Source organism: Neolamprologus multifasciatus, chromosome 11 (assembly GCF_963576455.1).
Source record: "Neolamprologus multifasciatus chromosome 11, fNeoMul1.2, whole genome shotgun sequence".
NCBI classification, from domain to species: Eukaryota; Metazoa; Chordata; class Actinopteri; order Cichliformes; family Cichlidae; genus Neolamprologus; species Neolamprologus multifasciatus.
Window position 1 is genome coordinate 6,623,086 of NC_140449.1, and position 25,124 is coordinate 6,648,209.

The 25,124-nt window shown below is 41.4% G+C and overlaps 1 protein-coding gene across 5 annotated transcripts in view; it reads right to left on the bottom strand.

The window, feature by feature from the left end:
* vps13b (vacuolar protein sorting 13 homolog B) overlaps positions 1 to 25,124 on the bottom strand; it is a 317,427-nt gene that overhangs the window by 159,849 nt on the left and 132,454 nt on the right. For all 5 annotated transcript variants that reach the window (XM_085178382.1, XM_085178384.1, XM_085178380.1 and 2 more), the window contains 4 exons: positions 22,418 to 22,551; positions 8,294 to 8,528; positions 5,341 to 5,558; positions 1,319 to 1,522 (listed from right to left, as the gene is read on the bottom strand). In XM_085178382.1, the coding sequence (XP_085034508.1) occupies positions 1,319 to 1,522; positions 5,341 to 5,558; positions 8,294 to 8,528; positions 22,418 to 22,551 (791 nt within the window). The remainder of the gene's footprint in view (positions 1 to 1,318; positions 1,523 to 5,340; positions 5,559 to 8,293; positions 8,529 to 22,417; positions 22,552 to 25,124) is intronic.

Sequence of the window (25,124 nt, forward strand, 5' to 3'; positions counted from 1 at the left end):
ACAAGTGGGCTGTCAGGGGCCACTGTGGCCTTGCTATAGAGGCACTATACCAGGTTCTTCACAGTTCTACTGAACTGCTGCCACTTCTCCAAGTTCCACAAATGACGCAAGAACACCCACATGTCGATAGCAAGGAAACAAATGTAGGCGCAGATGCACACTGACATATGAAACACTTTTTTTCATAAGCATGTACACGCTATTGCCTCTTAGGCCAGTATGGTGGTTGTATTGCGATCCCTGGGGCCCCACAGTGGTGACAGGGAGCTGCTGGTCGAACACTATTATAGCCTAGACTAGTTTCCACTATGCCAACACTGACCGGCACTCACTATCATTTTTATAAATGCTACATTTATGCTTCACAAAAACACACACAGACATATTATCCAGTGTCCTGGTGGCCCCAAGGCCATGGATCCCCAGCACTGATTGCTGCTGCAACAGTATTACACAGCAGGAAAAACTCCTGCCACATTAACTAAAGCTGGGATAACTGCCACAACCATCTAGAGACAAAAGGGAAAAAAATCATATTTGAGGCTACTCCCTAAGAAAATATGACTTTAATAGCCTTCGTTATTGCACATACATATGCACTGCTACATTTCAAACTCATGTCTGGGTCTGATTTTTAATCTGAGTAAAAAATGTAACTGCAGGTAACTATTTTCCCGCAGTTAAGAGGCAAGTTTATCCTCCATCAAGGCTGAGCTTAAACGAATCAAACAGCACTTTCTGCCTAGCCTCGAGTATAAAACCTCACCGAGTGAGAAAAAATCATGTAAGAAACACAAGCAGTGATTTATATTTTTCCACCTCTAAAGTTTTTCCAGAAACAAAACATTTTTTTTGACAAATCACATGTGTTAAGAGTGACTCAGCTACTCATAACAATAAAATAACAATATTTGCACTTAAAATTGTAAATCAGCACCAGAATTATGTAAACAACAATGGCTTAAATGGCATTTGTTACTGCATGACTCACAGCAGCTAGCTGAGAAAAGATGGGTGCTGGCAGGCTGTCTTTAGGTCGCATATTAAAAAAGTAACACAACATTAAAGCTGGAACACTGATTCTGACAAAGGCAAAGTTCATAAGTGACTAAGCCAGTGCTATGTATGGACAGACATTCAACTGAATGAATGAGTGAATGAAATAACGGACCACTTTATGTGTTTTTTCCCCTGATTATGAAAAGAGGTTTGTCTGGATGAAAAAAAACAAAAACAGTGTAGATGAGCAGATGATTCCCATAACTCATATAAACTCTGAATTGACATAATAAAAAGTGTAACTGTGAGAAACTCCAACCTCAGTGGGGGAGCCAAAGTCTGCAGAAGGACTGCAGGTGCTGGTGTCAGGCAGGGCGGTGCCAGCGCTGCTGCGTACAGGGGAGGATGGAGCGGCGCCGGCAGGCGGATCTGGGATGTTGGACGTCTGACGCAAAATGCCATGTCTCTGGAGACGAGCCCACGTTGAGCTCCAGCTGAGGAAGAGCTCATACAACAACTGAACCTGGAGGGTGAACCAAGCAGAGATAAACAGAGAACATTAGTTTTGTATTTTGTAATTATGGTTGAAAACAATTATAAAGACAGTTTACCAGCGAAACAATTTTTGGTTTCTCTGTTTTGGGGGAAAAACACTCATTTTGAATGGGAAGTGAGGACTGTTTATCACTATGTTGCATCATCTCCTTGTTTAACAGCACTTGTTCGGAAACTGAGAACATATTAAACACGTATCATTTAGTTTTGCCAATTAGCTTCTATACTCTGAAAAGTATTCTGTGCCAACTGAGTGCCTCAAAAGATAACCCTAACACACCACAAGTAGTCAAAACCAAATTCAAATGTATATTTTTTTTGCCAAGGTCTGACTCAAACAGCTGCACTGGGGAGTTCTCATGTAGTTCTGACTTCTGAGGCCATTACCATGATTTGGCTTGGCAGCTTTGTTGTTATGTGACACTAAACCTAGTAAAAGCTGAGAGAGAAGGAAAGGGAGAAAGAGGAAATATTAGCCAGAAATGGACTTCTATCATTCTCATTCTTTCACTCTCTGACTTAACATACTTCTGTACTTGTCACTCAGAGAGGCCTCGTTTCACAAAAATGATGTAAAACCTATGCGTTGGTGTTTCTGTTCGATGGGTCACACTTTGCGAGGCGCAGCATGCTTACACACGTGCTTCACTGTGCAATTTGTTATCCATAACAACAAAACTTCCAAAGAAACACCCTCAGAGGAAAGTTAAATTCTGTCATCAATTTCCTGCTAAAAACTCACCACGATTAGGAAAAACTGAAGGCTCTGCGTCAAGTGTTCTCAGCTATTTATCATGTGTTCGCATTGAAAAGAGCCTTAGCTTTAAACAACAACAAAGCCAAAAAAAAAAAAGAGTGGAAAACATGAGACGAAAGCAGGGGAATGTGATGTGATGCTTTCGGTTATTCATGCATTCACTTGGTGCTTTTTAGGAGGAAAGAAGGGAGAAAAGCAACACGCTTTCACAGTGAGCTAATTTCTGGATTTCAAATGCTTCGCTTCTGCAGCCAGCTAAGCCCGCAGCCCCCACCACTGAGGGTCCCTTAAACTTAAAGGTGCACAGGCACATGAGCACACATACGAAATAGACTCTGAGCACATTTTTACTCTCAGAGTCTCGCTCGCACACATGCTCTCCTGTTAGCGCACACATTGCAGGGAGGTCTTCCACAAATAATCATAAATCAAATTAGAAGCACCACAATACATTACAGCTGCGCCATTTCAAACATGTCCAGGAAGAGCTGCTACGCCGATTCAGCCGCTGTCCAGGGACAGGGCCAACAGCTGTTTGCCATACCCAACCAAACTGCACTGCCGGCAGGGGAGGTACGGCACCGTGCTCCCTTCTCTGAGAGTTGGGGCCTGGAACTCCAATCAAGCACAACAAGGCCTACTGCACTCAGTAGCAGATGTGGAAGAAAAGACTGAAGACTGCTGAGCAAAGGGGAAAAAAAGGGAAAATGTGTGCACAGTGAGATCAACACGAAAATGAATGACAGGGTTGTTACGTGACCTCTGTATTAGCATCTGGGATAAAGACTTGTCCTTAATTTTTTGATGAAAATTAAGCGGAGCTTGAACTCCTTTCCATCCAACTTTTCATCATTGATCTTCATTCTTCATCTCCTACCTTCCCTCTGTTATTTACCCTGTCCTATGTCAACTTGCTGCTGCTGATATTTCTGCTTAGCAGGGTTAGACAGTTTAGCTCAGCTACCGCTATTAGGGTAGGTTGGGCCATGAAAAACATGCACACACACACACACACGCTTACATGAGCTTATAATACAGATGCAACATTTCATGAGTTGGGGAACATTTGGAGGCCTGGATTCTCCAAAGGCCTGTCATCTGCAGATCAGGAGGCCTGTTTGGGTGCAGTACTACAAACTGGAGACTGAACAGAGGCTTCCAACAGTCATTCATAAAAACACACAGATGGAGAGGGACAGGACAGCATGCAGATGGTGAGTGTTTGTATCCTTTTATCTAGCAGCAGTTTATAGAGAAACTTCACAAAAATGACATATTGTTGAGTATGTGTGGTAACTCTTGTGTACACGGGAACAGGTGTGTGTATGTGTGTGCATATCTGTTCATTGAAATGCTGCACAGTTATGTGCCAAAGGTTAAAGCAAACAGTTGCGGTGTGTACGCTCGTTCCAAGGTGGTCCTGATAATGTTAAAGCACAACTAGTAACCCCAACTTTCAGACAGCCAGTCAGTCAGTTTGTTGAAGTAATATGGAGACGTTTAACTCCTCCTGCCCAGACTGAAAGGCATACAAGTGTCATATGGACTGTATTGGTTTCTCATTGCACACACTTTTGCGGACGTGGCTGAATCTATATACCTGCAAAAATTCATTAGGAAATTTGCATCTTCACGTGTACTGTCACAGTCACAGATAAAAATACAAAATACGACTACGATACTAGTTGCTACCTGTGAAAACGCACCACGGTGTTTGCTTGAAGGCTCGACTGTTTCACCACACTGTCTAAAAATACTTTTGTTAGTGCTATGAAGTAATCCATCATGTAATGGAAATGGAAAATCTGACTTAATGTGACAAACATGCAGTCGAGTAGCCGTGGGGAAATTTAAGGGCCCAAATTTGTTGCTTCGATTTGTTTACTTTAAATGTATTAATATCTCAAAATCAGCGCTGTGATAATTTATTTGTTTTGAAACGGCAGATGTAATTTTACCCCCAAAATCCAACAACCATTGTACTTATTGTACAGCAACTGTGCAGCATTCTGACAACCCCGTATATATATTCCCCCAGATGGCAACGCTAATTAGAAAGACGATCAAGTAGTGTAAGGTCTCTTTTGTTCTGGCGAGGGTGGGGTTGCTCTGGCAGCAGTTCTTAAAAAGCTGCAGTGAGACTTGAAACTGCATTAGCTTATTACCCCCCTCAAGTCAGAAATTTTACACAGAAGAGGGAGGTGAGCAGATGGGACGACAGAGCAAAGGAATTATGATTTTTTTTTATTATAATGGCATCCAAAAACTAATAATGACTCATCATATAATCACAATAAGCCTCCCCGGCTTTGCCAGACACCAGCAGCATACTTGACGGGGAGAACAGAGAAGCAAGAAAATAAACTTTCCCTCAGTAAAGTTCTTCTCATCTCTGGGAAACTTTTCACCGCAAGCAGATTAAGGCCTTTAATTCGTTTCTGGTACCAATTCCCCTCAATATCACCATGGCTCATCACTGTGGTCGAAGACATTTAACAGTGTGACCGCTCTAAAGGTTGACCCAATTAAGTGTTTACGGAGGAACTTAATTCAATACAGCTAATTCAATTGTGAAAAAACAAAACATGTGTAATGGTACATGTAGATGTGATTCTACGAGAGAAATGAAAAACAACACAGGGACCTAACTGGGAGACAAACATGTTCCGTTTGCAGTACGTCCGTATTCATCACAGTCTCGCTAAAACATAATAACATGCTGTAAAACAATGATGGTGAGTACTGCAATCCCTTACTCTTCTTGACTGAGACCTCAAAATGTTTTACCAAAACAAACAAGGCAACACTCTCATGTTTACACTTCCATTTTCATGAAAATTATACGAGTTCAGAAGATGAGGCAGTTTGTTTACTGGACTCAATCTATATCAGAAAATCATGCGGAGGCAGGATCTTCTTGCCAGCGTTCGTGCGTTCATATTTCAGGAAAGTTTACAAGGGGATGATTTGTATAAATATACATGTAATTCTAATGACTACTTTGTGACTGCGAAGACTGTCTGACTGACCTGAGGGTTGGAGCACTTGACGTGGACGGGCTGTAGATCAACATGGAGGCACACTACAAAGGAGTGCCTTCCTTCAGCAGAGCTCTGCAGCTTATGGGATGTGACAGCTAGTGTGGAAGTGCAGCCCATCGGCTCCAACAGGCTCAGGCTTTGCTGTTGGCCCAACAATGTGTATATGCTGAACTGACTCAGGCTGATCGTCCATGGGAAGGCATCACCTGGAGTTAGACATAAAGAAAAAGCAAACGATATATGAAAACAAGTACGTATATTGCAAATGGCAAAGTGTTGCAAGGATGACAGACATTATGTGATGTGAGGGCAAAGAGCACAAGCCAAGAATTTCAGAACGTTCTTGAAAAAGGTCAAGAAGTAGAATGAGTGATTATCACACTCACTATGGTCTCTGGAAAATTCTGTGTTATCCCATTTAACCTAGGTACTTCTGATTTGGACATATTGTTCTCCATAAGACATGAATAGACCATCTTTCTATGGCGATCGTGGCTCAAGAGTTGGGAGTTCGTCTTGTAATCAAAAGGTTGCTGGTTCGAGCCCCGGCTCGGACAGTCTCGGTCGTTGTGTCCTTGGGCAAGACACTTCACCTGCCGCCTACTGGTGGTGGTCAGAAGGGCCGATGGCGCAATATGGCAGCCTCGCTTCTGTCAGTCTGTCCCAGGGCAGCTGTGGCTACAGCTTGCCTCCACCAGTATGTGAATGGGTGGATGACTGGGTGAGTAAAAAGCACTTTGGGGTCCCTAGGCGGGACTAGTAAAAGCGCTATACAAATACAAGCCATTTACCATTTCTACAGATGTGCCATACTGTTTATGCCATATGAAAGGCAACAGTTTTATCCAATATACACGTGTCACACCATAGCACAGAATTCGGCATATTTTGGTCTCTAGAGGTAATAAGGATTGTGTTGTGTTCCCTTTTTGAGAGACTCTGTCACTTAGATTTATTCGCTGAAAATAAATTTGCTAATGTCTCTTCAGTGTAACCACGTCTATTTTCAATATTTGTATAGTTTAAAACTAGTATGAATCATAAGCTATGAGCTAAGGTCTAGCTTGGACTTGTTACAGGAAGAAGCAGCTACTTTTTGCTGTTCCCTGGTCACGAGGGCTCACCACAGCGGGTAGCTCCGTATGTTTCATTTGGCAGAGTGATTTTTTGCTGTACGCTCTTCCTGACACAACCCTAAAAATTATTTATGGCTCCAGCTGGAATTGAACCAGCAACTTTGCCAAATAAATGTGTAAACCACTTCACCATGAGGTCATCACCTGGTATATCGTGCCACTTAAACTTTGCATGTGGAATGCTGTGGATTGGTAACAGCATAAATACATATAACAAAAATGAGAAGCTGTTTACTCCATGGTATAACGAATGGCGTTTCCAAATTCTCAGTCAGAATTTGAATCCGGAACCCCTAAACTTGGATTTCACACCCAGAAAGTCGGAGCACCCACACCCATCCCGAGTTAACAATCCAAGATGGTGGCAGTGAAAGTAAATCGAGGTAAAACTGTAAACTGTATTTGTGACTCAACTAAATAAGCAGAGCACTGACCGGGCTTTATCTTTGAATGTGCTGCAGCACTGTTTTTAAGGCCCCATAAGCAAGTATTATATTGTATAGCTAGTGATGTATAAATCGCTCTACCTTGCAAAGAACCAAAACAAATCCTGTTTTTCCTCGCTTTTCTTGGAACAAGCTTACTCAGGAGTGATGTCATTCCCAAGTTCTGAGGTACCTGGAACGTGGGGGCCTTCTTCTCATTTTTCTTCCTTTTTGTTAAAATCCAGCGAGGGCAGCTTTGCCAGATCTTGACAGAGTCTGATTCTAAGATACCTTTAGGAATCCACTTATTTAAATTGTCCACCATATATGGGATCCACAAAATAGACAGTGGTGTGGCTTGAGTAAAAACATTTTTACTGCACATGAAAAAAAACTTGGACATTACATAACCTTTTACTATTGTGAAATGGAAAACCTGAGAAAAGGAATACTGAATAGCTATTTCATCTATAATTGATTACGCCACATCCATTAACCAGATACACAAACACAGTATAAATTGAAGGCTTATATTAAATCTGTGAGTCTGAAACAGCATGCAGCACTGGGAGTGCTTGAACCAATGAACTTGCTGACCCTGGAAGTACCATCTTACAGGCATGAGGAACAGGTTCATTATCACAGGGCCACAAAGTGCACTTTTACCAATACGCCCTTGGCAGGCTGCTTTGATCCCGAGCATTGAATATGAGGGATGAAGACCATTTCAAAGAGTAGGAATGAATTACTAAAAGCATGGGTTGTTAATTTTCACTGCAACATTGACAAGGCAGCTGATGTCACTGTTTTTGCTGTCGTTTTTCTTTCTCCTCTGTTTTTAACAACTGCATGCCCAATGCTGATGTCATTAAAAAGTTTGGAGAAAAGAAGTGTGCCCCCCCTTTTTTCTCCTCCTGAAGAGAAAACATTGCTCAACCATCTAAGTGTTGCTTGTGTCAACTCCACCAGGTGTGCACACCACATGTGCACGATCTATCTCTCAAAGTCGCGCTACTTAAGTTTGTTTGTCTTTTGTCATGGTAAATGAGTAGCAGTGGGTCAAAGGTTTGCTCAGTGTTGAAAAGACTATAATGATGATGAATTGACATTATATATGCTATTACTATTGTGAAATCATACATTTTAATTATTAATAAAAATTTAATGAGTTATTTAAGTGATTGAGTCATATTTTCTTTCTCACTAAATGGGATTAAATTCCCAAGATTTCCAATTTTAGCTTATGCATCTATCACCACCAGTGTTTCAGCTTTGAAATCACTCTTTTTGACATCACTGTGTATCTGGATGTATGTCCCAGAGTATTTCAATAATTCTAATGAAAGTTTAGATTTCATTAGATGTGGTATGAAAACCTACCTTCTTCCAAGATGGGCTTTGAGACCACAAAGGGGAGCTCCTGTAGTGGTTCCATGTACTTATGCCCAGCACTGAGGATACTAATCTGAGGCAGGCAAACTACCAGAGTCCCAGGCATGGAGGTCTGGTTGTGGTACCAGCTACGCACAGTGCCGGGAATGTCGCCACAGATGATAGTGCTCGGAGAAGGGAGGCTGTCATTGGGGAAGAACACACAGCAGGGCTGCAGCTCCAACTTGAAAAAAGGCAGAAAAAAGAGGGGAACATTAATCATGTTAGCCAATTCAGCCACACTCGTCAGTAAACAAGCACCTGTCTTATGCCATCCAAGTGCACCAAAGTTCAGTTTTTTTGCCAGTATTACAGAACTTGGAGTGTGATGGAAAGAATAGAAGAAAAAAAAAAGTGCAACATTCTGGGTGTTGCTGGAAAAGCCTGAACATGGTGAACAATACTTTCCTTGGTTTAAAAAAGAAAAAACCCTACATTTCGTCACACACAATAAACCGTCTTACAAAATGCACATTACATACATTACATTACATTTTTCTGAGCATCCATTTAAAACCACTGTGATTTTCTGAAACAGAAAAACAAAAAACTTTGAGGTTTCGTCAGTTAAATACTAAAGTCTTTTTAAAAAGCACTGGAGATCAGTCCCAGCTGCACAATGTCCCAAATAATACATAAATAAATAAATAAACAAATCAAATAAAAATCAGAAGCCATTAGATGAGTAAGCAGTAGCCGGCAAGAGTGCAAGCAACAACTTTGAGCAACAATATTGTTTTGTGTTTTTCCATTTTACCATAACTTCACTGATTTACTAGCCTAGTTAATGAAAAGCAAAAGGGTCCAGGGGGCAGACAGCAGGTGTTGCCAGATACTTGTGTGTGGATGTGTGTTCACTTCTGTCAGAGAGACTACTTCTACTTATTTTTAGTCTCACTTATTAGAGAGGTGGATACTCTATGAGCAAGTTATACTGCAAGATATGTTTGGCATATCTTAACACGTTACGCACACATTAAGACACACACCATCAAAATTTGCATATGCACTTGTATGATCTTTGGCTATAACTGCATGGGCCTGGAAACCGTCTCCAAGTTTTCATGGGAAGTGAAAGAGAAGGCGAGACAGAGAAAAAGACTTTGAAAGCAGGATCAAGAGGAGGAGAGTGAGACACTGAGAAAGAGAGAGAAGAAGAGATATGGTTACACTTTCATCATACTCTGCTTCCTCTTTTGATTATTCTTTAAAGGGTGGTTTGAAATGGGAACACTTTTGCACAGTGACACATAAGCTTTGGCCTTTTTAAGAGCTGGCACGCAGAGAAAAAAAAATCACCGACACTGCCTGGGCTGTTGCAGATCTAAGCAGGGTTAAGCTGTAAAGCAGGCTGACATACGGAAAGTGCCGGCTTTAATACCATGACTCGGGCCTGCACTTTGACGACGGTGCCTGAGGCTAATGCTATCCTGCTGGACATCTTGAATATATATATATAAACAGATATGTGCCAAAGTCCTCAACCATCAAATATCGTCAGAACAACTATATTGGCTGATGGGTGTGTTGGTATAAGGAACACGAGGAAACAGAAAAAATAAGAGCAATGGCTTCAGTTACCTATACTGTAATGTCAACAAAAAAGCATTACAGCAAAGTTTATTATAATAACTAGAAACCAGAGAATGAGTTTGTTTTAATCACTGTGTGATAGAAAAAATGAAATCACATCATGTGACAGTTTGATTAAGCACCTGGATGATCTCAGGGCTGATTTAATGTAAAACGAAGCTCAATTATAATTCAAAGGGATTTTGTATATCATATTTCTAAGTAAGTACACAATAGTACAATATCATAGTAATTATCGATATAAACATTTTACTTATTATTTACTTTTTTAAATATGCCATCTAGACACAGACTGTAAATAACTATTACAGAACCATGCTGTGTCTGATGATTGACCGAATCTGTCACCATACATCACGTTCTAGGAATTAAAGTTTTACACATAATCAGAGAAAAATATTATGAACTAACATAAATCATCATAGGTTCAGTGAAATTAAAAAACAATGGAAATATGTTTGTTTTTGAGAGGAAACATCTGTATCAACCTCTTTAGTATAGAATTGTGGGAATTTTATGTAATAAAAATGATTAAGCAGGTGATTTTTGTTCATTTAAAAGGGTAGTTGTGACTATTACAGGGTAGAAAAACACAGGCACCTATCTGTTACAGTGAATGTGAACAAATAACACAGCACCTTATAATGGTGTTTGCTCAGGATTTTAAAGTGCTTATGATGGAACACAACGATGATGTCAGGTGTACGGCAGTCATAGTCTTGCCACATTACACAGAAATATACTAACAATAAACAGATAATATCTCACAGATGACGACAGATTTCTAGATGTTTATACATAAAAGCACAAAATGTTTCAAGGGGCAGAGTATGTAATGGAAAAGAAAATGGCACAACAATCCTAAATCTGGGCGATACAAAACGAATCTTTGGTTGGCTCTTTTCTCCTTTCATTCCCTTTTGATGACAGTTATTAAAAGCCACAAACACAGAGAAACAAACATGTTGTATTTACCAATGGCAACAGTACACAACAGTACAAGTCCATAGGGGGACAGTGATTAAAGCAAAAGAGCTTTTTTTCATGAGTGGAGGAGGTTTGGATCTAAGGAGCATTTGATGCTCTGGTGACCAGTGAGGACTTGTTGAGGAATCCCAGTTGCCCGAAAGTGGATGACAGCACAAAAGAGCAAATATTACTATGCCAAAAGAAAACAGTTGTACTGGTTGGTAGATGTCTTGTGAGTTCAAGTACAATCTTTTAATAATCCACACTTATTCTGGGTCACAGCTGTCAGGTGTTCAATCTGCATCCAAGACAAAGTGGGCAAACATCTCCAGTAAGATCAAAATATAACAAAAATCTAAACTTGTTCTTTTTAATAATATAAAATACTTGGGACTGTTTTAGCATATGAAACTTTGATGCCAAACAATTTTTGCTGAAATGGCCTTAAAATGTCAGCGAACATATTGGAAAAGAATCGTAAATGCCCGTCCTTGTGACCATCCTGTTACGACAGTGTCACGTTATTAGAAACGTGAACTCAGAACTGGACGGCAATCCTCCACCCAGTTCTCTGTGCTACTGTTAATAGCAGGTCACCCTGGTCACCTCGCAGACCTTTCCAAAGCCCCCCATCTGTGGTCTAATGCTTGAGCTGTGACTCATACACACACACACACACAGGGAGACAGACATACAGTATCCAAACAAAGACGACAGGGGCAACAAAGGGCAAGAAAGGGGAGCACTGGAACTGCTGAGCAGTGCTGACAGATCCAAGAGAGAAATAGTCTGAGGTCAGAATGTCCCATATGCATCATTGCTTTTATGACTGCCAAAACCACTGACAGCATCTCTTCCCTCTGACCAACTCTACAGCCCTCTATCCCTCCATCACCCCAACCTCCCATGCCTCTGTCCTTTTGTCCCTCTCGCTGCTGAGCATGCATTGATTCAAGGTGGAAAATCTGCGTTGAGATGTGAGAGGAGAATCGTGGTGTTCATGGTTATGGTTGACATGGCAACAGACACACAAAAAATGTTGCCCGTAATCACAGGTCAAAGTGGAAAGTGAGAGCATGTATGTGTTTTATGTCTCAACCCCAGGTGTAAAAGTGCAGTTGAGGTTGTGCAGGGTCGTGTTTGGTATTCCACACAATTGTGTTTAACAGCTCTGTAACAGGCCAATAAACACAGCACTGGAAGCAGTTAGTGTGTGCGACAATGTCCCCCTCCCACGAGCTGAGGACCAGGCCAAGTTCATGTATGTTTGTGTGTGTGAGAGAGAGAGAGACTTGCACAATGTCCTGTGACAGGAGGAAACTGACAGGAATACCAGGCTGCCCTAAAACTCATTATGTTCCGTCACATGCTTGGGTGGCAGCGGGCCACATTTTCACTACTCACCAGCCAGCCACAAGGCTCAGCAAACTAAATTATATTTTTATCCAAAATAGGATAGTGGAAATTTATTTTCTGTTAGTGTAGACCCGTGGAAAGGCGGTGTTTCCAAATGCAGCTAGAGGAAAATTCTGAAATGAATTTAAAAATAGAAATGGGCACAAATAATATGTGAAAGCCAGAGGCATAATTGCAGTGTGGAATATCTGTTACACAACTTTACCCTACTGGGTTTAAGGGTAATGTGGAATAAAACTGCAGCAAAAACAAGACAGATAGCCCCTGGAAATGACTCGGGCACAACAAATAATAAAGTGTATGACTTATGCTTCAACAGCCATGTAGTTTATACATTTATTTCTCATTATTACATGGATAAATAGGGCTGACGGTGTTTGAAAGGGATTAAAATTCAGATTCATATTCAAGTTGGGCCAAAGTTCAGAATGGCAGATGGTTTCATACAATATCTGTATTATTATAGAAGATTCAGTGGGGAAAAGAGAAATCAAAGATGCATAATTATCCGTTCCTTTTGTCCAATGACATCATGTCCTGTCAAAGTGAAACAAAATCTTTCAACATAACAAATGGAGTTAACGCTCAGCAACCTGGGACCATACTTTAGTTACCTACTGCCTCCAATAACAGATTCAGTCAGGAAAATAACACTGACGGACAATTTGAGTATCTGTGTGTGCGTGTTCGGGGGCCGCGGATCACATGGATCACTTGCAACACATTCACAAACTTTTTTTATTAATGTGAAAAAAACACTTTTCAATTTCGACCAGGAAATCTCAGTTAAACAAGAAACGAGACTGAAGCCAATCAACTCCTTATGAGGCTGCACGTGCAGGGATTTTACTGTGAAAACATGCTCAAATGACATACTTAAACATTTGCAGAAGCATGCACACACATACACTGTGTGCTTGCATGTTCTCTTGAAAAACTGAACACGTACACAATCATAGATCACATCCCCCCTGCTAGCTGCAGACAGCAGTTACTTAAAGAAAAGATTCATAATGAAAAGCAGTTTAAGAGGGGAAAAAAAATTCACAACAGCAGTCAGCTCAAGGTGTTAGATTTTTGTAAGGTTCAGACCTTGCAATATTAAAGTGAAACCCCCAACAATCAAACCTATAAGCAATCCCCTATAAGCAAAAACCTGGTGGGGTGCAATGAACACGAAAAGACTGCTGGCACAAGCAGGCTCAGTCAGGGGAAAATAATAGAGAAAATGAGAGCATAGAGAGACCACAAACAGGACATGACCCAAACTGGGAACTGGTTCGAGAGGAGAGGAGCCTGTTAGCTACAGCGAATGCCTCCCATTCTACTTCTGGAAACTAGACTCTCCAAGCAAGCCTGCTTATGAGAGGGAAGTGCTCTACTGGGATAAGATTATACTCTGAAGTTGACAGGATGGCCCCGGTCATCAGTTGAGCTCTGGTCTCAATAGGGAGCCAATTAAAAGATGATATTTCTGTTCAGTTCACCAGAATGGCTGCTGCTCCTTGCAAGCTTGCCCTGACGGTAAATTCTCCACAAAAAATAGTGCATAAGATCGCCTCTTTTTACACACGTACACCAGCGCAGACACTGCTTTGTGAATCTGACACAGAGAAAAAGACTGCATTTGTTACTTGTGCTCACACAGATGAATTTGTCTCAGCACATCTCTGATATGCAACAAGATTCTCTCTCTGCCATTCAGTAATGAGACTGAGTGGGTTGACAGGGAACAAAGCTAGCTGAAAATAATGTGGGGACGTGTCACCTTGAATGATCTTCATGAAACTAGCAGTTAAAGATTGTTCAAGTCTCAGTATGGATGCCAACAAACAAGATTCAGTAAAAAAGCCCCAGAGAGTTTGAATTTTTGAGTGACAGCCTGGTTATTTATTAGGTGACCAGCGCTTATCCATAGATTTAGGTACTGAGCCCTTCCTCTCAGCCCTCTAAATGAACAAGGATCTGCTTACACTTTGATCTACAATACACAACCATAATTAAATGTAGGTTCTGGGCTGGGAGGCCACATGCAGCCAAGAGTAAATACTACTAGAAAAAAGACAAAAAGCTAAAAACATTAAAAAAAAGGGAAAGTATATCCATTTTGAGGTTATTTTGATTAAATTTTAAGATGCCCAAATACATTTTTCCCTTTGTTTCTTTTCTCTCATCCCTATCTGGCACCAGATCACAGAGTTCTAAAAATGGGGTCTTCTTCGTGGGTTGTGTGTTTGTGTGTGTCATGCACGCAGCAAGCTCTGCTCAGTTTTATTCCCGATCACTTCTCCGCACCATCAGATAGGGTTCAGAATACAGCCACATGTGCCGACCCTGTTTCAAATCTTTGGGTCTTAATACCCCTGAAAAGCATCCCTGACTTCATGCTCTTCTGAGCAGCAGTGAGAGTGCATGATCTGTCTTGTGTCGTACTTCTCCCTTGAGTCTTTGTGAGGATGGTTTATCTGGTTCCAGCAGAGCAGGTTCTAATAGAGAGGAAGCTGAGGGCCAAACACACTCAAGCTTTAAAAGGCTGAGGCCATGTGGAAATGGCCTATATAACCACAGGAGGCTCTTAGGATCTGCCGGGCCTCGCCAGTAAATGACAGAACAGTGAGTTAGATGGAGGACAGCACGTCTACTCTTAAGACCAACTTAGAAGCGCAGCAGACAGTATATTACTCACCGATAATCATTCATAGACACAGCTATATGTTTCAATCATGAACTGACAGATTATAGGAACGAGAGATCGGCCTTGGCCAAAAGAGGGATTCAAAATTTTAGCACTCATGACAAAACAAAGCAAAAATACATTGCTACTGTTTACCCTCAGTATTTAAAAATGTAGATAAGATGTTAGAAAACTGAACTGCTCCATTGTATGAATGGGTTAGCTGTCTGAATCTTCCTGGAGTGCCATTAATGAAAATACCATATTTTGTACTGTTCGTATTATATGGTACACATATGCAGCACAGCAGTCATGCAACAGAGTACTTGCAAGCACTACAAGCAATTACTGTCACCCTCACCTAACTCGACCCAGGCAATGAAATACGTGTGATATCAGTCCTGCGGTGCTGTACAAATCCGCTCTTAGGCTTATTGTTTTCATATCACTGTAGGGAAGAGAAACTTGGATGCCCTAACTCTGTACAGACCTTAGCAGAGCACAGACTTTGTAGGTCAAGATCACCCCTCTGTAGAGAGACCCACAACATGTGAAGGCCGCACGCGCACACACTTGCACATTTAAACACGTACGTACCGACAGATTTTTCCCACTATTTTTCTACACACAATAATAAAGCCACGACACACAGGAAATCACCCAGAGATAGAGGAGAGGAAATTAGAAACACCCTCTCAGCATCCCCAATGAAAACATTTGCAACTCTGGAGCAGAAAAATCTCAGTGGAAGGATCGGCAGCAAACGGAAAACACATCCCTTTGTTTTAAAAACCTGATACCTCTCCAAATGTAATCTTCCTGTGCCTGCACCAGACGGGACACTGTGTTTCCTAAGTGGCCGGTCAGATGAACAGAAGGTCCTCAGAGCACAGAGCCCACTACCCCACCCACCCACTCTTAACCTTCTGCTCCCCTTCCTTCTTCACATCTTCCTGCATTTTCTGTTTGCTATAAACCAAAACAAACAAAGAAAACAAACCCCCAAAACAATAGTCAAAAAGTGGGTGTTATAATACAAACTGGATCTTTAACATTTTAACATGATTAATGTGTATACCTGAAGATTCCACTACGCAGATGTATCCTGGGGTACATGGATAGAGATAGAAGTTTTGCTTGTAAACCTCAGAGAGCAGATTTATTTCCTGATCTTCATGAGAAAAAAACATTTAAGCATGATGCCTTTTGACACCAGATAGGCTGTGTCTCACCCACATGCCACCACAAGCAATAAGATCGTGGGCTGGCACCGCACAACGGGCTAGGCAGCCAGCCATCTATGTGGCCCTGCATTCCTCTCTTCCAACACTGCTTACAGAAGCTGACAAGCTCTGGAGGTCTCCCTGGCCGAGGTGGAAATCTGCAAAAATAAACGCTTTAGGTGACATGAAGGCTTTGTTTGTTTCTGCTAGCCCAGCTGTTTGTGTTAGCGCGGTGGGTTAATTGCGACTTTGATCGCTGCGTTTATTGATCCAACAGTGGCCTTAGGAGCGCGGCTGGCCTGGCTCGCCTCACCTACTCCCACCCGTAATCTCAAACAATCACCCCTCCACCACCTCAGCATGGTGAGCCAGTACAGATGGGGCTGAACATGGTTCTCCATTGGCAGAATGCTAGCAGTTTGCATGGAGCTACAAACAGTCAATCTACCTGCCTAGAGCATCTGTTGCCAGATGGAGGCAGTGTCCAAAGTATGTGGTAGAACCGGCCTGAGCCTTACCCTACCTATCAGTGTTGCTGATCCCTCAGTCACCCACAGAAGAGAGTGAAGTTATAACATCCAAAGAGCTGAAGTAAAAGACAACTCAATAATTAATCCATTTGTGCCGCCACTGTCTATACACTGTTACATAATTTTGATATTTTTTCGTGCTTCTCTTGTTCCTGGTGAACTCTGGAATGGGTGAAGGGTGTCAGCGCCTTTCTTGTTCTAGTCTATATGTCAGCTAATCAACATTCAACCTAAGCACAACTGAGCTCCATGCTTTTAAGGTTTTGGGGGACTGCACGGACCCAGTAGGTTAAAAACCATTTTCTGCAGTGAAATACCTACACAAAAGGACAACTGTGGCACCTCCAAAAAAGCATAAGTGGGACCCTGTCAAATTAAGGCTGAATACATCACTGATGGTTGAGCAGCACCAAGGATGGGCTAGATTATTCTAGGTGAGAGAGATTGCCTAAAGGTTAGATTATAAGTGATGAAAGATTCATGGAATAACTGACAGCTTAGAGCAAAGTCCTCAGATATAAACACGGGTTGATTAAAGTTTGGCCAAAAGCAAGCTTGGCTTGGTTTATCTATAGTGGTGACTGTGTACCCAGACAATTTTGCCTTTGGCTAACTGAAGAGAGTCAAGGTGGCTGTGATAATGTTATGCAGTATGTAATACAGGCCAAGTTGGATCAAATGGTGATGGACTGCAGATGAAAAGAGGATTCAAGGGCTAACTCTGGCAGATTTTCACCACTACTGATTTATACAGTGTGACCCAGTGAAGCAGGCCAAACCGGGCTGTTCTAAACCCCAACTGATCTGATTCGACCTGTGTTTGGCACGGCTTCCTTCATTGTCCCAAGACAAAGGGTGGATGTGCGCTCCATCAATTTAACCCGATTCCCGTCCAAACTAGCTTTCCAAGACACATTCAGCAGATCAGGGCATGAACTGCACATCATTTTTCTATGACAATTTTAAAACATCCCAATTCTGTCAGCAATTGCAGCTCCTGTGGCACATCTGTACTCGCTGTAGTGTATCAGGAGGGTTTTTTCAACCAAAATCAGTTCCAAGTCTCTAAACTGCTGAGATTCAAGAGGCTAAAAACACAGGAGAATCTCAGTAAGCGCTTTTCCAGTACAGTCCGGTGAGAGGGTCAAATATGTGAGTGCGTCTATAATGGCTCTGAGGTCATTAGTGTATTGACACAGCGGCAGATGATGGAATGGGATTCTGGCCACACATGCACATTAACACACACTCGTCAAGATGTGAACGTGTGCATACATACACCCACGCACAGTGTTCTCACTGGGTAAACAGCCAATGACATCTACTTTTGCATTGTGGGCTCTTGATTTAGATCAGGCGATACTTTCTTTTTGTATTTCTTACATAGTCACTAACTACCTCACCCTGTGCCACTTTCAGTCCTTCTCTCGTTCTTTATTCTTTTGCTGTCATCCTCAAATCGCTGAACAGTCTTGCGGAGACTTAATGTTAGAAGAGACTCCTTCTGTCCTTAGCATTAACCTCCCTCTCTGTTTGCACTCAGCCAATCAGCACTTAAACAATCAGGAACTGCAAGCAATTATAGCGGGCTATTCATTTTCATATGCTGTTCATATGCTGAAACACAGCAATTCATTTTCTATTACATCGCGGACTCTCATATGTAAAATATGTGTACCTCATTCATAATGTGTGCATGTATTATTTAAATGCTAATAAATGTGAAATATATTATTTGACATCATATTGTTTGGGATCAAATACTCTAAGGAGTGTGTGGGTAGGTTTCGTGTGTGAGGTGATAACAGGTTAGTTAAATTGTTTCTTTTTTGCTTTGTTTTTTTTAAGCACATCCGTTTTAAACAATTTCATTGCAAAATGATAACATTTATTTTTTGCACTCAGATTTATCATGCTAAATGTTAGTATATGGATTTAGACTTGGTGTATAATAGAAGCCTGAATTATTTTTAGTATGCCATATCTACCAAATTGCTTATGATTAAGATGAGCCAGCATCTCTCAGGATTTGTAAGATGACTGTCAAGTTTAAAAGCTAACAATTTATCTCTCCAATACTGAAAGAAACATGGTGTTTAAAGTGGCCCGAAATTAAAGCTGTAATTACAAATCACTTGGAAATTGTGGGTTCTGACAGACAGGGAGGATGAGGTGTTGAATGGAAGGATGATATGATGAAGGGAGGGGGGCAGAGGATGAAGTAATGTGCCTGCACAAAGCACTCAATCCGGGGGTCAGATCCTGTTCATGGAAACCATCTGGCCAGCTTGATCTGAGCCACACCAAATCCAGTGCACATGATTCTCCTTTCTGTATATCTCTCACTTTCCTCCTGCCTTCAACCTCAGCTTCTTCCCATTTTTATCCAGTATTCTTCCCAGCTTCCTACACCTCCCTCTCCTTTCCACCGCTTTACCTTTTTTACCCCACTGCTTTTTTCCCTCTTTTTCTTTCTCAAAAAGTATCCTACTCATTAATGCATGGCAGCTGCAGGGAGCAGTGTTACTTCATTTTTCCATGGCAACGGTCTCTCTGTTTCAGCAGATCCCATTTCAGTTTTGGTAACAACGTGCTCTGTTGCCAGTGCTGAACACATTCATGTGTTAAATAGAAGGAATCATTTTAAAATTCCTGAAATAGAATCACCATCCTGATCACTTGCAATTATTATCAGAGCCAAAAAAGAACATGGGTGTCCTCAGGAGAATAGGGTGGAGAAGGGGAGATGGCTGGGTGAAAAGTGCTACGGCTGAGCAGTGGGGGAGAAGAGTAGAAAACAAGAGGGAGAGTAAACACATAGAACGCAGAGCTCGGGAGATGTGGTAAATAGCAATGACCAGAAGCACAAGAAGAAAGAAAAGCTGTGGGTGAAAGCTCCAAGGATGAGTGCAGGAGCCACTCGTAGACATTTCACGCTACTCCAGCCTACGTAACATTTACAACAGTGCCCAATGTCAAGTGACTATTTAAAAAAAATAATAGAAAAACATATTACAACACCAAAAAACAAAGCATGCAGAATTAGGATGATGTGTGCTGGACAGAACACTCTGAGTCCATCATGCATGTTGCAGTGGACACTCTAAGCGAGTGAAAGACTGAGACCTCTGTTCATCCAAGAAGTAATTAACATAGGTAATGTGTAAACTCCATTTGTCTACGAGCCAGCAAGCTTTTCTGTTTTCAATATCAGCTGCCTGACTTTGTCATAGACAGTCTCTTTACTTTTTTGATGGTGCTAAATTATTTATGAATAATGACTTGGATATTTTCATTGTATGTGTCATCTATTATTCTTAAACAGGTACGACTCTTACAAACTGAGATAGCTAGGACTGCACATAATTTAAATCGAAGAGATTTCACAGGTTAGAGTGTGGCAATATGAGGGCTCGGATTCAGATAAGCTGTGTTTAGGAAAGTATGTTAACATAGTTTGTTGGTCCTATTAAAAAAGGCAAATATGGTGAAAAGAGTGATTTTAGAGCATAAGACTCCACACAGAAACATGTTCTGTTTGTCCAGCTGCTATTCTGGGTTCATATTTGAGAGGGATAAGACATTACATAAGCTTGAATATTCAAATAAGACTGAGACGGAGGTAAAGTGAACAGTTTATTTTTTCTAAATTACGTTAAGTATCAATTATAATGATTAATTACTGTACTGATGGCATCTCCAGACATTTTCACTTTATGCATCAATATGTTTGAATCTCATTCCTATTAAAATGAAAACACTTCCAGTCAGTCGCTGTGCATTTGTAAGATGAAAAATAATGCCACAGCAACAAAGCATCACACCACATTTCAGACAAGTGCTATGGATTAAAAAAAATTAGAGGTTTACACTATCACTAGCTATCACATCTTTATGTTCTGGTTAAACAGTCTTAAGTGGTCTCAGAAGCTAAGGAATAATAAATACTTTGGTAACTTTGTATCCCCCAGTCTCATTAACCCAACCTTTTTTCTGTCCTTCCTGCTCCTCTCTCTTCTGTAAAAGTCAGAAAGAAAGCCCTGCATGTTAAATCGGGCACATGTGCAGCAGAAGTGTGAGCCATTAGGTATTCTGTTTACACCACACTAAAATAAATGGAGTGGTTCAAGTTTGGGGATATCCAAGACCTGGGGTACCAGCTGTTGGGGTTTTCGGTTTGGTTCGCTTCCACTCCCATGTCAACAGGACAGAGTGTTTCCTAATTACTGCTGCAGTATGTGGTGTGGTCCCAGTCACACAGCCGAAGGGGACAGAGGAAAGTGGAGGCAATGACGGGCTCAGCAAACTATTAGAGGGTTGAGTTAACTCTTGTGAAAGTACTGTAAACAGCTCAATGTACTGACATGGGACGCCGGTTCTGGAGAATTATTTCAATTCACATGGTCTCTTTCTGTCTGAATGACATCAGATTGTGTGGTCCAAGCAATAGGAATTAAAATAATTTGAGAAGGGTTGTTTCATTTATGCCTCAATAGTTATTGTTTACATGCTCATAGAAACTCACCTTAAAGCCCTACTCAATTTAAGGAATGATTCAGCTGTGACTAAACCCTGAAACTGAATAGCCACATTGCCCACAATGAATAAGCCCACTGACAGAAAACCCCGCTGCACCTGTGATGACTTACATGCTCACAACAGTATAACTATTACTACACGCAAAAATTGAATCTTGTTCATTTATGATGCCCGTTGTGACATATGACATATGCTTGCTGACAGTTAAATGTAACCATAACTTTGAGAGCTAGTAAGAGGAAACACTAATCTTTTAACAGTAATGTAGCTGCAATACTTGAAATTAGTTATTGTTGTTTACTGTGGTTGGATTAATACCCCAATAATTGATGAACAAACAAAAAGAAAACACAAGATTAAAACTTTGGACACATGTGGCCAGCATTTTCGGAGTAATACTCACATACTGTAGTTAATCTGCCAAAACTGAGCCTAACACATTACTGAACTGAAAGATATCCATATGTACCATGCAGTAATGTACCCCGCATGATTACTATGCGCAGGGAAGCCCATATGTGCACACACCATGATGTCCAGCTCTTGCATCAAGAAGAGGCCTGCTAGAGAGTTGTCAGCACTTCCTGATGTGCTTCAGATGGGGCTGGTTGTGATGTGGTCTCTACTAACTAGTCCAGTCAAGATGCAGCGAACAGACAATCGATGGGAGCATTTAACTTCCCAGTTAGACACTTAGACAGACAGGAACATCCAAGACAGCCAGCAGGCCAAACGGAAACTCGGCTTGCCACAATGGGACATGAGACACTGTATATGCATCTGTATGTAAAAGAGGGTAATCAGTTAACAACTAACAGAAGTCCCTGGATGCCATATGGCTTCACAACAGAGAGCACAAAGCTGGGCTGGGATGAGCTAAATTTTAATATATTATACCACAGAAATAGGAGAGAAATAGGTGGTCAGGGAAAAGCATTGCTGGTCCCAGAAGGCGTACAAACTTTTATCCGGGTACGCGTTCGTACGCCAGAAGACCAAACGTAACACTGAGAGACTAAAAAACTGTAAATAATCTTAATGGACAAGATCAATGAACTTTCATGCAAGCTCAGGGGAGTAGTAGAAATGTCTTATATATCTGTTCCAGTACATAAAGACAGTTTGGTACCTGCAGAGTGAGCCGTTTAACAGCATCCCAGGCGTGGGCGATGAGCTCCTTCATTTGTTCCTCTGAGGTCGTCCATGACTCCGCAGCTGTGGTGTCAGGCATCACCCTCATTGGGATGGACAGTGGACGTGATTCTGGGAAAGAAAAAAGTGACAGGCGTGACATTGTAATGAAGCTTTTAAACAATCAGCGCCATCATTTCTCATAGTGTGCTTGTACTGCTGATAGACTTGCTGAAACATTTAGCTGACTCCTGAAGGAACCGCTACCACAGAAGTGAAGCGGCACCTTGTAAAGTCTTAAATAAAAACGGTTTTAGTTATTAACATGAGAAAATTTTGCCCTGCATTTATCCTTTATTTCACTCTCTTCATAATTCACTGTTATTTTCATTTACTGTAAAGTATCATGTTATATGATGTTTAACTGACACTTCATTGAGATGATGTAATGTTGGCACTCAGGTTTCTTGTCTCCTACAGCAGGAGAGGGAACTATGAAACTGAGAGAATACGCACGCACACACACACCCACACACACGAGAACACACGCACACAAACTTCTAGACATGACATGTTCTGGTGTGCCTGCTGTGGTCCAGACGAGGGCTGATTGTCTGTGCTGACACTCATGGCAACAGTCAAGCACAAAAATCACACAGCAATAAGCATATTCAATTATCCATTCTACTAACTATATGAACTAAAGCACACCTTCACTGTAAGAGAACCAGTTATCGATAAGAAGACGACAGGAAGCTTGAGACAGAGTGTGAGAAATATACATAGATACGGTGAACGAGACAAAGGCATCAGGGCATTCTAGCAGGTTAACCCGAGGTCTGTGGATGTTAAAGCCATCAGGGCGTCAGAGGTTAGGGAAGGGGGGGTGGGGGGTCTCTCTAAAGACACATTAAGACATATTCCATGATTTAAAGGTCTGCCTTGCTCAGCAGCGCTAACCCACAGTTTTCAAGAAACAGCAGTGATGTCACAGCTGTACAGTGTGCCCTCAGACACCATGTTCCCAGATATCTCCAAATGCGTTGGCATGGCAATAACAGCATGTTGGTGGGGAAAATGACAAAAAAGGTGGTTAACTAACCATTGAGCCACATACCTTGATCCACTTTTGTTGGTCAAGGTATGTGTGCATATCACTGGGAGACTTAGGCCACAGGTATGTGGACGCTGAGCTGTGTGTGTGTGTGTGTGTGTGTGTGTGCGTGCGTGCGTGCTCGAGAACATGTGCACAAGTGGAAGAAAACAAAACTGATAATGGGTCTGGACTCTTGAACAGTATTTTCTCACACTCAAGCTGCCTCTGGCACTTGGGGACTATGAAATGGACTTTTTGTCATGATTCCTACAATCAGTGTTGCACTTGACATTATTTTTACATTTGGCAATTTCCAGTCTACCTTCCTCACTCTTATTCGTCAGTTTTTTTCCTATCCTTGTAATACTTCCAGTGTTGTCCTACTAGATGCCCACAAAGTGAAAGATGGCAAAAATTGACTTTGACAGGTCAGATTGTGTTTCATGGGCTGACTTTTCATTGAGTAATATGAATAGAGTGCTGCATAAACTGCTGTGATATCATTGAGTTGTCAATAGAGTTTTATTGTGAAGGGCTGTGCATACGTTGGACTTTTCCTGTTACATGGCATTAGAAAAGTATCTCATACTTTGCAGGGGATCAATGTAGACAAGACAAGGGTGTGTAGCTACCACTGTAAGTCATGCAGCTGTCTAGACTAAGGAGACATTACCCCAAGAACTGGGCTTTCCCTGTGTATGTATATGTATGTGTGCAAGTTTCTTCAAATTTTGGTTAGTGCCCTGGTTATCTCACAGTATACATCCTATACTATCTAAACAACATTTTACCACATTAGAAAATACAATAAAAGCATATACCACAAACACAAGCACATTTAAACACACTCAATCTTGACAAACATAAAAACCATACACTGAAATAGAACCCATAAAGAGCTCACACCCTCACGAATCATCACTCATGAAATGTTAAAGTAAATACAGGCCACTCTTCTGAGCTCCAAAAACAGAAACTCATACACAGTTGTACCATCTCCATCCAATTTACAAAAATAAGAGAAAGTTACTTGAGGGTGGAGCGGACCTTGCATGACAAAAAACTGAGGACTAGCTAACTGTAAGCATGTATGAGCTTATGAGACAATGAAACACAGCATGCAAGATAAACCTGCATAATTAATTCCATAATGCACGCACACACACACACGCACACACACACACACACACACACACACACACACACACACACACACACACACACACAATGTATGTCACTACAGATTCCAAAAATCTGTGAATAAAGGCAGCCATGAGCATCATCTGGACTCTTCTGACCTAAATCACTAATACTCAAAAATATTATTCTGAGTCATTGTTCTCAACGAGCCCATCATTTCTTAAAATTATTCCTTTTTTGGCAAAGCGACTGTCCTAATCCTTGCTAACTTTGCCGTGAGAAAGCCCGATGGATGAGTGGATTTCTGATCATCTATTTTTGAAAGCCTTTTTTTCGTCTTTTTTACTTTGGGGGTAGGCCAGACTGTGAATGTTCTTCCCCAGAGTGAGTCTGTTAGCCCAATCAGAAAGTGTGCTGAAGTGCAGCATAGGCAGTAACAATGGATGAAGCCTTGTGCTTGGTTTTAAAT